The 16,893-nt window shown below is 44.0% G+C and overlaps 1 protein-coding gene across 1 annotated transcript in view; it reads left to right on the plus strand.

Moving 5' to 3' along the window:
• LOC311366848 (corticotropin-releasing factor receptor 1-like) overlaps positions 1 to 13,876 on the plus strand; it is a 48,606-nt gene extending 34,730 nt beyond the window's left edge. The window contains exons 8-14 of the mRNA XM_084485614.1: positions 1,703 to 1,856; positions 8,333 to 8,393; positions 8,812 to 8,884; positions 11,504 to 11,589; positions 12,140 to 12,275; positions 12,453 to 12,494; positions 13,384 to 13,876. Of these exons, the coding sequence (XP_084341740.1) occupies positions 1,703 to 1,856; positions 8,333 to 8,393; positions 8,812 to 8,884; positions 11,504 to 11,589; positions 12,140 to 12,275; positions 12,453 to 12,494; positions 13,384 to 13,524 (693 nt within the window). The 3' untranslated portion in view covers positions 13,525 to 13,876. The remainder of the gene's footprint in view (positions 1 to 1,702; positions 1,857 to 8,332; positions 8,394 to 8,811; positions 8,885 to 11,503; positions 11,590 to 12,139; positions 12,276 to 12,452; positions 12,495 to 13,383) is intronic.
• The last annotated feature ends 3,017 nt before the right edge of the window (positions 13,877 to 16,893 follow it).

The raw sequence follows: 16,893 nt of genomic DNA on the forward strand, positions 1-16,893 counted from the left end.
CTCTCAGGGTATCCCAACTGGTTTAATGTTTATGCCTGGTTAGCAACGGGCATCACAACAAAGGAGCACAGCACCGGTGTGCGGTAGCATAGGAATACAATTAATGGTTAAGGGGGGCGTCCTATTTTTAAAAGCCCTGTTCTGTGTGAGCGGTCCCTTGTAGCTTATCAACCCTGCATTGCCTGGCCCAACCAGATGCTGCAGATACCAGAGACTAGGCGCCACAACCTCTCTACGTGCTGCTTGTGGGGGTACATCACGTTGCCAAGAGAAGGGCCTCAAACCAGGGCGTTTATTTCAACAGAAGTCAGCCGTGCTGACTGAATCAAATGGGTGTCAAATGGGCGTTAATTGGTATACGGCATTTCAGAATGTTAGTAAACATTAGCCGTAACGACACTTCCGGGTGGCAGAACGAGCGGCTACCACTGAGCTGACGCCATCCAGCCGGCTGTAAACACAAATAATAATAATAAATAATAATAAATAAATAACAATAAAGACTATGTCACACAGTCAACAAAACATTGTTGTTGATCTGAAGTTGAAACGATGACGAAAACTATATTAATATAATATAATATATTATATATATATATATATATTAATGAGACGTCCCGTAGCACCCCGCAAGAAGAAAATCATTAATTCAAGCCATTTACTCTGTTTTCTCGATCGTGGAAGGGTTTGTTTACTAGTGGTGCCAACGGAGAACGCATCGGCTTTTGCCACCCGGAAGAACATAGTGTGACGTCATGGTGAATTGCCGTATAAGGTTAACCAAGGTTTTGTCCCCCCCCCCCCATTAGCACACATGCAAGCCATCCCATAATTCTTTGTCCCGCGCGACGTAACATCCACTAAAAAGTGAGTGGGAGACACCGATCTGGTGACGTCGCCTCTGGCGGGGCAGTGCGTCAGCATTTCTGAGCAGTAGCATTTGAGTGTGGTAGCGTGTTAGTGTGATAGCAGGTCGGGGTGTGGGCATGTCGTTGTGTTGGCGTGTTGACGTGTTGACTTGTTGTGTGTTAGCATGTCAGCATGTAGCATGGTAGCGTGGGGGCTACGTGGGGGCTTGCTTGCGTTAACAAGAAATTGATGAACACTGGTGGAATCTCTGACACGTTTGGCCCATTAACCTTTGCAGCGAATACTGTGTCAATCCAATAATTGTATAGGCCTACCCTACAGACATGACAAAGTAGTCAAAGGCTTCACAAACATTAATTGGCTTGTAAGTTAGCAGGAGAATATATCGTGACAATCAGAAATATATTTTCTTTTTTTTTCTATTTTCTAACCCTATAACATTAGTAACATAGAGTGTATAGTATACTCTTAACCTTCCAATAAATCTACACCTCCCCCCCCCCCCCCCCCGACATCTATAAAAGCTTAATGAAAGGCTGTAAATGAATTATAATGTGATCCAAGCGCTCCAAGGCACTTCATGATTTGAATGGCCTTCAACCTATTAATGGATACAAGACGGATTACTGATTGAACACTGATGATCATTAAGGTGTTGGAAAGTGTTCTGAATGGTGAGGGTGTGAAGAGCGCTGGTGATCATGAAGTTATGTTCTGGGGTGGGGACACTCACTGAAGGTCACGGAGGTGTGTCCTGAGGGTATGAAGCTCACTGAAGGTCACGGAGGTGTGTCCTGAGGGTTTGAAGCTCACTGATTGGATGTCTTTGCAGGTGTGGTGCCGTCTGGTTACAGCCTCCTTCAACTATTTCCACTCCACTAACTTCTTCTGGATGTTCGGCGAGGGGTGCTACCTGCACACCGCCATCGTGCTCACCTACTCCACGGACCGCCTGCGCAAATGGATGTTCATCTGCATTGGCTGGTGTAAGTAACATGACCCCTGCCTTATGGCCAATGGCTACATCACGTGGTTCTCTGTAAGCACTCCTACTGCAAGTTTACAGTTACATATGTTTAATGGGATTAATGGTAGTTTAACTGACTAATGGTACATTTTACATTGATCACAACAGTTACAGAAAACAACTGAAAAAAAAAAAGATATATATTCCAATCAAACAGTTGGAATGGTAGCCATAAGTGGTAGCCAAAGTGCTGCTAAGCTGTGCAGTCCAGGTATAGTGCAAATGAAGCACTTTTATTGCACTTGGAACAAACTACCATTAGTTAAACTGACTAATGGTGTTAAATTGACTAATGGTAGTTCAACTTACAAATGGTAATCTAAGTGTTAATCTTTAAGGTGTTTCTCTGTTTCGTTCTCGTTGGCAGCATGGCAAAATAACTGTCTGACGCAACACACACACAGGTGTGTTAGAGAGTGTGTTGTTTAGCTCACTACCCTCCCTGGGGGAGCCACCACTGCTGGGGAACACGTCACAAACAGTAGCGCTTGTGATTTGAATGGCGGGAATGTCGCCAAACAACACCTAGTTAGTAATATTCATTATAATGCAAGTGCAATGAATTTCATCAGAGGTCCTATATGCTTACCGACTAATCGTAGTTAAACTGACTAATGGTATTCTACCTGACTAACTGTAGTTTAACTGACTAATGGTAGTTTAACTGACTAATGGTAGTTTAACTGACTAATGGTAGTTTAACTGAATAACTGTAGTTTAACTGACTAATGGTATTCTACCTGAATAACTGTAGTTTAACTGACTAATGGTATTCTACCTGACTAACTGTAGTTTAACTGGCTAATGGTAGTTTAACTGACTAATGGTAGTGTAACTGACTAACTGTAGTTGAACTGTAATGGTAGTTTGGCTTACTTATACTTACTGAGTAGTTGCACTGACTAACAGAAGTTGAACTCACTCCGGTCATGTGCTGTACCTGGTAGTTTGCGAGCATGCCATACGAGTTTGTGGTGGTGGAGATATGTCCGGCATCTGTGTTGAGGTCTTTGTGAACTTATTTTAGTCGGGGACTGACCCGGGCTGAGACTAAAATAGACCAAAGAATCTTAGGTGGGCTGTGCAGTGTGGGAACAAGGGCAGGGGGTGTTGTGTGGTGCGAGGGGCGGGGGGGGGGGGCTTTGAGCTCAGAAATATATTACTTTCCATGGATTATGTCATCACAAGCGGATACAAAATCCTTGCGGGTTCCGATTCCCCCCGATGGCTCTTGTGTGTTCGCAGAACGCTCATCCTTGACATTGAAGCCAGCCGTTTGTCACTTCCTCCACTGCTGGCTGGAATAAGATATGGGATTGCTTGTGGGAATTTTGCTGCTGACGTCTGGGCTCCCTGTATATGATGTTCTACTCATTTACCCGATATCTGATGGTACAGCAGTAGTACTAGTCCGTGCCCTGTATGTAATCTTAAACTAGCAGTACAGTATCTAGCAGCAGTAGTAGTAATCTGTACCCTGTATCTTATGTTAAACTAGCAGTATCTACCAGCAGTAGTACTAGTATATACCCTGTATCTTATGTTAAACTAGCAGTACCGAATCTAGCAGCAGTAGTACTAGTCTGTACCCTGTATCTTATGTTAAACTACATTCACATTGCCACTTAGGGCATTTAGCAGACGCTTTTATCCAAAGCAACTTACAATGGTTCATAAACACATTCAGTCAACCATGCAAGGTGACAGCCAGCTCGTCGGGAGCAGTTAGGATTAGGTGTCTTGCTCAGGGACGCCTCGACACTGTTGCTGATGTTCAACCCATTTGTTCTGGGCTGAATCCCCTCTTCCAGAGAGGGGAGGTCAGGCTGGAGGTCAGAAAGAGCTGATCGATTCAAGTACAGCGGTTACTAGTAGACGGCAAACATGTTGGATTAATTCCATCATGGTCCTCATCAAAACCGACACATATGATCAAATGAGGCTGATAATAACAAAGATGTTGGAGTCCAATGCCTTTAAATGGGCAAAGCATCCCAACATATTACACAGATTGGACCTCTGCTCGGAAAGGAGGCTGCCGTTGCTTTGTCCACCTGAGATTACATTCGTTTTTTACTTTCTAGCTAGTCTAGTTTCATGGATAGACATCTTTATCTAGCCTTAGGTTTAACCATTCTGTATCTTCTGTCCCGTTCTGCCTGGACACATGCTCTACCAGATCGCTAGTTTTACGGATGCTGGTGGTTGCATACCTGATTTTATTTTTTAGAGTGTTCACTCTGTGAAGCGTCTTTGAATACTTAAAAGTGCTATATAAATCAAATATATTATAATATTCCTCCAACTTGCACAAACAGCTGCCCAAAATGAAGCAGGCTACCTGGAAATCTCCAAACACAAGGAATTGGGTCGGGATTTTGAAATGGCGCCCCAAAAACATGGAGGGAAAAACAGGGAGGCAACGTCTCCAGACTACCGGAGGAACGACGTGTGTGTGTGTGTGTGTGTGTGTGTGTGTGTGTGTGTGTGTGTGTGTGTGTGTGTGTGTGTGTGTGTGTGTGTGTGTGTGTGTGTGTGTGTGTGTGTGTGTGTGTACACATCTATTGACAGGAAGGCAATGGGTAGATATACCTGGAAGATGCAACCTACTTTGCCAGGTGGTGTGTTGCAGACTAATCTGTGAGGCTGGTCTGAGTTTAGAGGGTCTGTTTAGAGGGACTGGTCTGTTTAGAGGGACTGGTCTGAGTTTAGAGGGACTGGTCTGAGTTTAAAGGGCACGACTGGTCTAAGTTACAGTTTTTGCCCGTTGCTTGGACACATTTTGCAAAACTTGGCTCATTGTGTCAAAACTAAGACACAACACTGGGAAATATACCATTCACATCTATGTCAAATTGAAACTCTGCTATCGAAACCTAACCAAAATCTCACTCTGATGACAAAATGATACACTCTTGCATCATATGAATACACTTTCAGATCAGCAGCAACACACAAGCCTACTTTATATAAAACACTGCAGTCTTTCATGTTCACTGTTTTTATTCAGTTCCATAGATAGAAGGCACAAAAAAATAAATAAATAATAATAATAAATATAATCAAATAATAAAAATAATCAAATATTCAATACTGTACATTGCAGAACTGTACTTTACAGTGCAGTAAATTCAGTTTAAGCAAAAATAAACCAAAAATACACTACTGTACTGTAAACACAGAAAAACACGGCAATTGTGCGTGGGCGGGCTAATGGATCCTGGCCTTCAAACCTGGGCAGCTCTGATCTGTCCTGTACAGCTGCATCATGAAGTGCATCTAGAAATGTGATGATATGTTGGGTTTTGTAGGGACCTATTTTTGCATGATGGTGCAGCACCCTCGAAGGCTTATGGCGGCACACAATGAAATATTTTCCCCCACGCTGCCCCGGGACGTGGACAATTGGCCTTTGGCCTTTTTGTAACTGGCTGATTGGTGTTCAGTTTTGTAAGTAAGTGTTTTCAGGTGTAAGTATTTTCAATTACCCAATGTGTTTTGTATTTTGAATAGATGTGTTTTCCCAATGGTATGCTGAGATTTCATTTTTGAACTAAGTGTCTTATGTATGAAATAGTGTGTAGTGTGCAGGAGCTAGTGTGTTGCAGAATTGCCAACTAAAGTGCAAAGCAGCACTTTTGTTTAAGGTATGGTTACATGTGTTTAAGGTATAGTAATACAAACTTCAAGTTGTGTTACTTTGGTCTAAGAATGTGTCTATAGTGTTCAAGCAATGGGAAAAAACTGTAAGAGGGCACGACTGGAGGCCAGCGTAGTCGTCTGATGAAAAGTTAGCCAGCTGTCCAGTCAATCAGAACAGCATGAAAACAATGCAAAGTGCTTTGATTGACATAACAATTATAACAAGCTTTGTGAAACGAATCCAACACACAATTGTGAGGTTTCAGATAGATAAAAATCGAGAGTGGGCCAGTCCAATCAGTGACATGCCATGGCCCAATATGTGTCTTAGTCTGTCCCTGTCTCTCTCTTTCTGAACCGCTTGATATCAACACAGCCTGTGGTTCAGAAACACCTGGATGCAGAAACAGTCCTGACTCCACTGTTGCCTCCCTGGCTGTCACTGCTGCTCTGCATGGCGGTGTTACACAACGGCAACAGAAGGCTGTCCAGCACCGTCACTCTTGGCAGGATCCACACTCCATATGTGGTCACGTGACGAAACATCTCAAGGGTTTAACATGTGCTGAAGATCCAGTTGACGCATTATATGGTTCATTCCACACAGCAGCAAAACAGAAAAAACGTGTACATGTATTAGGCTTGTTGCTTGTGTATAATTATTAATGTGTGTGTGTGTGTGTGTGTGTGTGTGTGTGTGTGTGTGTGTGTGTGTGTGTGTGTGTGTGTGTGTGTGTGTGTGTGTGTGTGTGTGTGTGTGTGTGTACATGGTCTGTGTCTGGTGTGTTGATCTGGTTGTGGTGTATGTGTATGTATTTGCTGTGTGTGAGTGTGAATACTTTGCGAGTGCATGTGTGCATGTACGTCTGTGTGTGTATGTTTGCTGTGTGTGTGTGTGTGTGTGTGTGTGTGTGTGCTGTGTGCTGTGTGTTTGCTTTGCTGTGTGTGTGTGTGTGTGTGTGTGTGTGTGTGTGTGTGTGCTGTGTGCTGTGTGTTTGCTTTGCGTGTATGTGTGTGTGTGTGTGTGTGTGTGTGTGTGTGTGTGTGTGTGTGTGTGTGTGTGAGGGAGGGGGGGGGCGTACCAGAGCATCCCTTAGTGAAAACATTTTATTTCCCACTGGCCATGACCCAGCCTTGGCGTTGAGAATGTTTCCATTGTTAAATATCAGACTAAAAGCAGGGCATGAAAGCATTTCAGCAACCTGACAGAGATGACCCCCTCCTAAAGTGCTTGTATTTCCTCTGACAGTTATGAAAAGTATTGGTGCGGCTTTCTCTAATGCTTCCTTTCACACTGTCACACCGGGCTCCAGGGATTAGTGCTGTTGTCCTGGCCCCGCCCCCAGGGCGCCTTGGAGAACGTTTTGAAACCCGCGAGGCCAACAGGACGTGGCAGCAAATTACAGCGTTGCCGTGAAAATAATAAACAAACTCAAGTTAGCTCAAGTCCACCTCGTCGCCTTACCCCCTGCCCCTCCACCCCACGCTCCCTCCACCCCACGCTGTAGATGGACAGAGTCACAGAGATAGGAAAGGGACTCCGTTTGCCTCTGGGTAAGAGGGCACCTTGGGAGGGAGCGGCATTGTGTTTGGCCTGGTTCCATTGTACAGGTTGGACTGGTTTCAGAGGGGTAAGTGGGTCACCAAGCACCACACAGCAGTGGTGTGTAGGAAGGACTCTAGGGCTTGTCTGACTTTAATCTCAAGCATTATAGATATTCAGGACTTTATTTCTCCATAGGGAAATTATCACTGCCCAAGGTGGAAAAATAATAATGCAGAATTCAGAGTAGCAATACAATACAAGTACAAATCCTGTGACGCTGCTGGGTTGAACTCCTTCAAACTAGTCTTTCTTATGTTGTGTGTCGTCACAGGCCTGTGCCTGTCCAGTGTGTGACCCACTATGCCGGGACCCCATACTGCAACCCGTAACCAACCCCCAAAACCAAGGCCCCCATCACTGCCCAGGGCCGGTGTTAGGAGACCCTTTAGTGTCAGGCGGAAGAGGGTCTTCTGGGACTGTCTCGGTTTCACTTGGCAGCCAGAAATGGCCGCTCTGAGCACCTTATTGTCTGTTGGCGACTTAGCGAGACGGAGCATCACGATGCATTAGCGTCATCCAGGGGGCTGTTCCAAAGAAAGCACTTGGACTGCGACGGGTCCTGGCTCGCCGTAGCGGATTCCGCCCCTAAAGCACTATTACCATGACAGACCTTCAGAGATATGACTATTGTTGGATACCTCTCTTCTTTCCCAACACTGAGCTCTCTAGCAGTGGCTTCAGAAAGGCAGAGCAGGCCCCTGGGCTTTATCGGAGGGTCATTTGTTCCATTCTCCACTCGTCCCGGTGACAGTGCTGACGTGTCCTTGAGTATGACAAGGAAATATGTCCAATCAACTGCATATCGAAAACGCTTTGCAAATCCTGAAAACACAAGAGCAGGAACACAACCGCAAATAATTCAGTAGTCAACATCCGTTGATGGGCGTCAACTTCTGTTTGGTTTGTCTTTTGCATGGAGTTGTGTTGTGTTTTGTGCTTTGTGTCAAAGGCTTGTGTTTTTCATGTTTGCTAAGCGTTTTGCTTTCGCTAAACGAAATGCTGTTCCTATGTAAGGAAATGAGAGAGAGAGAGAGAGAGAGAGAGAGAGAGAGAGAGAGAGAGAGAGAGAGAGAGAGAGAGAGAGAGAGAGAGAGAGAGAGAGAGAGAGAGAGAGAGAGAGAGAGAGAGAGAGAGAGAGAGAGAGAGAGATTCATTATGTTGCCTTTCCCTCTGTTTCTCCCTCGCAGGCATTCCCTTCCCGATCATTGTTGCGTGGGCCATCGGGAAGTTGTACTACGACAACGAAAAGTGAGTGGCTGGATGTGTCCCGTGAAAACAGGAAGGGACACCAGGGTCATCCTCCACGGTTCCTGTCACAGTCAATGAAAAGCCAAAGTCAGGGTCTTCCATCAGATCCATTGTCGAGTCGTGGTGTACCCTCCACACCACGTCACCCAGAAGCCCTGCGGCGCTCCAGTGGTTATCCTGATTGATCACCAGCTCTGCAGGACACTATGTGCTGCTAATTTAAACAATACGCTGTAGAACACATTCAATTAGTCTCACAGCACCCTGCCTGTCCCTGTTCCAACCCCCGTTAATGGGCCACGCCTGACAATTACATGGCAGGCTTTTTAAAACGATAATTGTGCGGAGGAGGACAGTGATTGGATAAGAGGGGGGGGGGCATGTACCAAACAATTGAACTGTAATGATGTCATTTCAGGTGCTGGTTTGGGAAGCGGGCCGGAGTCTACACAGACTATATCTACCAGGGACCCATGATCCTGGTTTTGGTGGTAAGAGAGTCTGATTCAGAGTCCTTTATTAATCCTGAGAGGAATTTTTTTTATTGTCACAAATATTCTGCTCATGATAGAAAATAGTAATAGAGAATATAGAATAGAAAAGTACAACTATATAAGTAAAATAATAACAGTAAGGCAATGAAAATATGAAATATAAAACCTTACGCACACGTATAGGTGGTGAGCGTGGCTTACAAGGGAAGCCTGGTTCCCACATATCTTCATCAAAAGTTGGCCTCCGTTTACATTTTAAAAACCCTTATTCGTGAAAGATGCAAAATGTGAGATCATTCATTCAAAAAAAGTAAATTCCTATCATTATCAACAGAATGTGAAGAACACTTTTGCCGTTTTGTCCAACAAGTCTATTTGTTGTGCTGCAGTCAGTTAGCAGCCAGCCCAGCTAACGCGGGCCAGTCCGTCGCGTAGTACCGCTCTGCACCTCTAGGGCGTCACTGCAGGGTCCAGTCGGCCCTGGATGAAGGTTGAAGGATGAGCGGTGCTGCCCAGAGGGCTGATCTAACCTTTAGTCAATCATGTCAGAGTACTCTGAAAAATGGGAGGCTGCTTTAAACGTACCACTTGGAGAGTGGAGGAGATAAATTGACAACAGACAGCACTGATTCACTGTTAACAGGAAGCTTCTGGCTATATTCAGTTGGGTGATGTGGGGGTCGGGGGGTGGGGTGGGTAGGGGCTGTTCATTTGCCTTGCTTCAGAATCAGTATCAGAATCTCTTAATTGTCATTGCATATAGTACAACAACATTTTAATTTCAGCCAGACAGTGACTGTGGTTACATGGTCGGACCAGATCGACTTATCATGGATTAAGCCATATATATGTTGCCACTCGACGGGGGGGGGGGGCTGTCACTTGTCTGAGTATACATACATCGGATCAGATTGGAATAATGGTCGGAGACCTGGCTGACTCCGCTACGCTGGGCGGCGCTGTAGCCCTTTCAACAAGTGGTACTAGAGCCACTTCCGGTTCACAGCAATGTAAAAGCAACAACAAACTATCTGGCGGCATACAAACAAAGATGGCGTACGAGGAGTTTGACGAGGCAACAGTAGCGTACATTTTGTGCATTTTTCACTGTATACAAATGCATATGAGGGAACAAATGGAGCTTTTTGCTGCTGCGGTGGCGATAGAACTTCCGGGTGAAATCCCCGGCCGAAATTCATGCGCAGGACGCAAACTCCTGGCAATACGATACGATCGAGTACACATGCAGGTAGATAGCCGCCTATGACCGGCTCAAGCCCAGCTATCCTATCGACTTCGCAAATCCGGTCCTGAGACGATCCTTTTGGCGAAGCAGATCGAATAAACCTGTTTACATTAATCCAATCTTTATTCAATACGTTCATTACATGATTATGCTCCAGCATGTGAACGCAGTCAATGTGATTCACAACAACAACATTTTAAATATATAAGAAAGGTAAAAAATATATAACAATAAAGATAAGATATACAAATAACAAATAAAGATAAAATATACAGATAAATAAGAATAGCAGCTGAGGTAAACAGTATTGTTTCTGGTAATAAGAGTGGACACCACAACTTTCTAATGATATGCTGTTTTGTTTGGGACTAATCTGTTTGGGACTAATTAGTACATGTTGCCCCGTCAATGTAGTTGGAGGAGGAGTAAAGGTCTGTGTTATTTCATCATTCCCTGAATCTGGGGCGACGTTGTTAAGATGTGGACCAAAGCAGCTGGAGGAAGGGCTCGTTCACTCCAGGTGCCCCGCGAGTTCTGGAGAGCAGAGTCAGCCCTTCTTCAGCACTGTTTATTATAGGACATTTATTATTTATTCCCCATTTGAACTTCTGTGGATGCTTCAAAATAACCAGGGGCCGGGGGTACACGCATGCTAAAAATGTACACACTCACGGGATTGTGAGATGCTTTAGACAAAAGCGTCCCAAACAAATGGTGTCTATTATATTATGCATAAAGTATTATTCATCTCGGGATTTGTGCAATCTAATAAAAGAAGCATGCAGAGTGTGATATGCCAGAGAAGCGACTAAAGCTGAAGCTATGCAACATTCTCCTGCTCTAAAATAAGAAACCTTCACTGTTTAGAATTCCGCTGCTGAACAGCTTGAAATCTTTCTGCCACAAATGACAAAGCCAGGCTCAACCATAGCCTTGTGCACACCTGATAAAATAGATTCCAGCCATAAAGCAACTGGTCCAACCTTTTATTTGTCATATTTATTACAGCAAGAGAGACTATAAGTTATATCCTTTCCACTGGGGGAGGTGCACACATTCGATCACTTCTGGTTTAATGAAAACTCAATTTAAACTTTTTTAACCATTTTTAATTTTTAAGAGGTCAAATAGAATATATAATGTAATGTGCATCATAATATAAATGATATTATATATGATATGTTTCATCATTCTACCTCTTCTTAAATGGACAAATGTGCTAGTTTGTTATGAAACAACTACGATCACAAAACAATAAATTAATCTGGAGAAACAGAATCATGTCAGGCCTAGTCATGGGATCCCGACGGCTTCAAACCCAAAGCTCAGGACAAACAGCCTGATGCTTTGATCTGTTTTTGTCCTCACAGATCAACTTCATCTTCCTCTTCAACATCGTCAGGATCCTCATGACCAAACTACGAGCCTCCACCACATCAGAAACCATCCAGTACAGGTACACTGCTAAGCTACCTGTACAGGTACACTGCTAAGCTACCTGTACAGGTACACTGCTAACCTACCAGTACAGGTACACTGCTAACCTACCAGTACAGGTACACTGCTAACCTACCAGTACAGATACACTACTAACCTACCAGTACAGGTACACTACTAACCTACCAGTACAGGTACACTACTAACCTACCAGTACAGGTCTGTTTGTGTGTGTGTGTGCGTGAGTGCGTGCGTGGGTCTGTGGTGTGGTGTGGTTCTGGTCTGGTCTGTGGTGTGGTTCTGGTCTGTGGTGTGGTTCTGGTCTGTAGGTGTGGTTCTGGTCTGTAGGTGGGGTTCTGGTCTGTAGGTGGGGTTCTGGTCTGTGGTGGGGTTCTGGTCTGTAGGTGGGGTTCTGGTCTGTGGTGGGGTTCTGGTCTGTAGGTGGGGTTTTGGTCTGGTCTGTGGGTGTGGTTCTGGTCTGGTCTGTGGTGTGGTTCTGGTCTGGTCTGTGGTGTGGTTCTGGTCAGAGTCCTTGGGTCTTGACGGTGACTGTAATGTCATGTCTTCAGGAAAGCGGTGAAGGCGACGCTGGTCCTGCTGCCCCTGCTGGGGATCACCTACATGCTGTTCTTCGTCAACCCAGGAGAAGATGAGGTCTCTCAGATCGTCTTCATATACTTTAACTCCTTCTTGGAGTCCTTCCAGGTGAGGCATTCCCAGAGCTTTGAACCTCTAGGTCTCCAAGTGGTTCCCAATGTTCTGCATTCGGACGAAAGACACAGCAGCGCGCCCCGTCCAGTCCACACTCATCATTTAAATGACCTCCCTTTGATGGTTCTCTCTCTCTTTCTGTCTCTCTCTTTCCGTCTCTCCTTCTCTCAGGGCTTCTTCGTGTCTGTGTTTTACTGCTTTCTGAACAGTGAGGTAAGTGGATTTACATCTTTTACATATGAATTGATATTCCCCAGCCACATCCCAGAATTCATTGCAGCGGCTGGAATGTCGTGTGACAGTGCCGCAAGCGTTTAGGTGCACTATGTCTGCTACACCAGGAGAGATAAACCCAGACATTTACCATTTACACATGCTGATGTGTTTGGGAGAAGATGGCCTTTAAACGATTGATGATAGAAGTGTCAGATCGATGTGTGAAAGGTGCGACAGAACGGTAAATGTTGTGTTTTTCTCAAAGGTGCTGTTGTTAAGATCCAAGAGCCATCATTTTAGTGGAATTTGTAAGAGATGCCATAGCCACCCGTTAGCTGAGTGAAAGGCTTTGTGAGAAAATATGTTTGGAGTTCACTGCACTCCTGCCTCTGCATGAGCCGATGTATTTTAGTCCGATCCTGGCTAATTCCTGACCAATCAGAGCATCTCTCCCCTGATTGGTTCAGGGAATCAATCTTGCCAATCACAGGTGCATGAAGGACGTATTTTAGTTTCAAAATCTTGCTCCTTTCTGTTCTCTGTTTCTATCTCTCCAATCTTACCCACAGCAGCTTTAGGCTTCGGCACAGTAGAGCAAAATGGTCTTTGGATCTTATAAGGCTTCAAAACTATCTCTGGCTCTTATTAGTACTACTATGGTCATTACACACCTGCCACTATTTGTTACTTGCATTGCATATGGAAAGGCTGGCTCTGCAAGACTAGATTCCTATTGGTTGTTTGTGACAGGTGAGGTCTGATTCCTATTGGTTGCGTGTGACAGGTGAGGTCTGATTCCTATTGGTTGCGTGTGACAGGTGAGGTCTGATTCCTATTGGTTGCGTGTGACAGGTGAGGTCTGATTCCTATTGGTTGTGTGTGACAGGTGAGGTCGGCGGTGAGGAAGAGGTTCCATCGCTGGCAGGAGCAACACTCCATCCGAGCGAGGATGACCCAGGCCATCTCCATCCCCACCTCCCCCTCCAGGGTCAGCTTCCACAGCATCAAGCAGTCCACGTCGCTATGAGAGAGAGACCCAGAGAGGGACAAAGTGGCGTGGTCTCTCTATTACCTGAAGGGAGCTCTGAGCCAGTCCCAGAGAGACTGCTAGGCTAGAGACCATAAAGACTCTTGAGAGATGGGGACTACTGCTACTGCTACTACTACTACTAATACTACTACTACTACTGCTACTACTACATAGGAATCACTATGTTTGTTGTGTGTCTGCTGTATATTCTGTTTATATTATTGCTTTCGCTGTATTATTTGTGATCGTTTATTGCAGAGATCTGAGATCAACTGGACCACTGCACTCATTTAAATTGTCCTATCACTCAGTCATTATTATATATATATATATATATATATATATATATATATATATATATATATATATATATATATATATATATATATATATATATAGTTATTACTAGCAGCACCTCTTTAGCAGTAAGTAGAACTGCAGTATTCCTTCACACTGATGAGGTCCCTTGTTGCGGCGTTCGGCCCTGTGGAGCCCTTGACTCGATTTCACCTCGACAAGCCAGGATTTACACATTCCGTCTGTACCCCATGTACTCTATATCATGTGTACCCGGTAAACTGTAGCACCTTTACCCTGTATACTGTACCCTATAATCCCTCTACTCTCTACCCCCTGTGCCCTCCATCATGGGTACTGTGCCCTCTACCCTGTGTTTCCTACCATATACCCTCTACCCTGTTCCTGCTTAAGGATGCATCCAGGTAGGTACGGGACATTGTGCCTGTTTCCCTCAGCTCCGTTCACTAACATTGAAAAAGGATTTGAATGCTTTTCAGATTGCTGTAAATGTTTCCGGCTGGTTTGTAGAATATCCTATATCTTAGCTGTGACTGTAGAGAATAGTCTTCATGCGTATCAATGTCCAATACCACTGGCAGAAGTCCGCTCCCAGAGAAGCCCTGAAGCACCACATTCCTGATGTGCCAAAATGTACTGAAGCCCTTCACTGCTATTATTCACAACGTTATCATCACGCATTCTATACGGCTCTCATGTTTACCTCACCACCAAATCAATGTTAAACCACCCCTCTCCAGGTGTACGTGACGGTTATTGTTAAATATGTACAGTTGTGTATTAAAGCCTAAAGTTATCCTCTGCATAATAACTGTGTGTCGTGTTAAGATCCTGGTTGGTGAACAAACACCAGGTAGGAATTAAACAACTGTACATGAGCCCTCTTTCTAGTCCCTTCTGTTTGGAGCAGTAGAACTGAAACCAAGCTTCAAAGCAACGGTTTGGTCTGAGCCGACCAATCACCAACCGCTGTGCCACACACCGACAGAAGAATAGTTAGCCTACTTTCAGATTACCATGAATCCATGTGTGCGCTTGTGTTTAAGTGGAGCTACAGTATCTGGGTCATACATAAAAGAAATACAACAATGCTAATAATGCTGTATTGTTAGTGAAGTGGGAAAAAGAGGCACTCATTAACGGTCAAACAGCTGTTCTGTGTATTCCTACGGATGGGCAGTGGTGATGTGCGTGGTGGTTATGAGGGCCCAAACGTGGAAAGAGTGTTGGAGGGGACCATCCAGGGGGTCACGGACACAGGAAGTGTATTTGGTGGTGGTGTTATTCAGATCGGTGTGGGCCTCCCAGAGTGGAGCGCTGGTTTTTCAGCTCCTCTCTGCTCTCCTCCAGCACCCCACTCTGCCGGCCGGCGTCACGCAGGGTGCAGCTGCCTAATGACGCCCCAGAGCACCCTGGGAGATATCTTGGGGATCGGCTCTCCAGTTCAGGAGTGCAGATCCATTTCAAGAAAAAAAAAAAAGAGTCAAACTTTTCGTTGGAGTTTCATGTTGGCCGAACATAAGCACTGGAGTTGCGGCCTTGAATGACCTCAAAGTATTATTACGCCATTCCAAATTATGGAATTATAGGCAACTATACTAAATCATAGCAGGCCTAGGGTCACTTTACTAAACTATAGAGGTATAGGTTCACAGAGTATTATTCTATTCACAGAGTATTACAAATATAAATGCCAAAAGAAATCCATAAAACCACACAGTTCAGGGGAATATTATTATTTCACCTTACTAAATCATACTATTATTACTTTATAAATCAGAGTTGAGTTATATCTTTGTGGCATGTTATATCAGTAAAGTTGTCGTATTTCATAACCTTTGTTAACATAGTGGTTTAGGCCTACGCCTATACCTGACTAGCATCATAGTGACTGATTATAAGAAGGCTATTAGTATGCAGTGATAAAATCAAGAGCTTTGAAAAAGAAACTGGGAAGAAATGTCAGTGGAACATGACGCATGTGTGAATGTCAACAGGAACTGTGTTCTCGTGCGAGTGTGTTCGTCAACACACCTGTCAGCCACGGTCTAGTATGACGCTACAGCGCTATCTAGCGGTCATTATGTGTAACTATGCCGGGAGTATGTTTCGCACAATTTAATAGTTAATGCACAATTTAATGAAGCAGAAACACAATTTACAAGCTAAATTGAACTCAGAAGATCCACCGATAAATGATGTAGTTAGGACGAGCATAAACAGAATACAATTAATATAAGAATCAAGTCTGTTGGGATGGGGATCATTCTCAGATTAATTTAGAAATAAAGATGGTTGAACTTGCTACAGAATACTGGTAATCTGTACTGGAACAGACGATACTGGCAGGCCTACTGTAGGATATAACTGAATTAAAAATTCCTCCAAAATTGCATAAACCAAGCCTGCATGGTGAATAATTAAATACAGTATTGATTAGTAGCAAATGTGTCTGTTAAGATTAATACAGGGCCTGTGGTTGTGGTCTAACTGAATTCCCCATTTGGGTTAATTTACATGAATGGGTCTTTATATCATCTCTTATCATAAACACAAATAAGATTGTTTTCAGCTTTGGCAAAGCTACTGTATTGAAGTTTGCAAGCAAATGTCCATATTTAATGTAGACTACTGATGATAAAGTCGCCCAGGCCAACTCACTGCCCTGTAGGTTGTGGTACTGATATGTTTAATATTTCTCCTTACTAAATCATAGTAAGCCTATTACACGACACTAAATTATAGGAGTAGGCTATTTACTGTACTAAATCCATAATAATCCTAATTGACCTATTCATATCTAACAGTATTTAGTTTATAATGCAGTGATAGTGTTTGGCAATATTGAGTGATATTACATTGATTGATCTAGCCTATTCAAAACAAAATACACTGTTTGAGCATTCCGAATGGATCAGTAGTCAAATATGCTCTTCTACAATATCAACAGATCCAATTTGATCTCAGTTATCCCAGCACTATTATTTTTGATCTAGAGTTCAAAGGTTGATAGTCTATCTGCAACCATCGTGCATGCAGTCCAGTGAG

The sequence above is a fragment of the Micromesistius poutassou genome (assembly GCF_964030765.1).
Source record: "Micromesistius poutassou genome assembly, chromosome: 21".
Taxonomy (NCBI): Eukaryota; Metazoa; Chordata; class Actinopteri; order Gadiformes; family Gadidae; genus Micromesistius; species Micromesistius poutassou.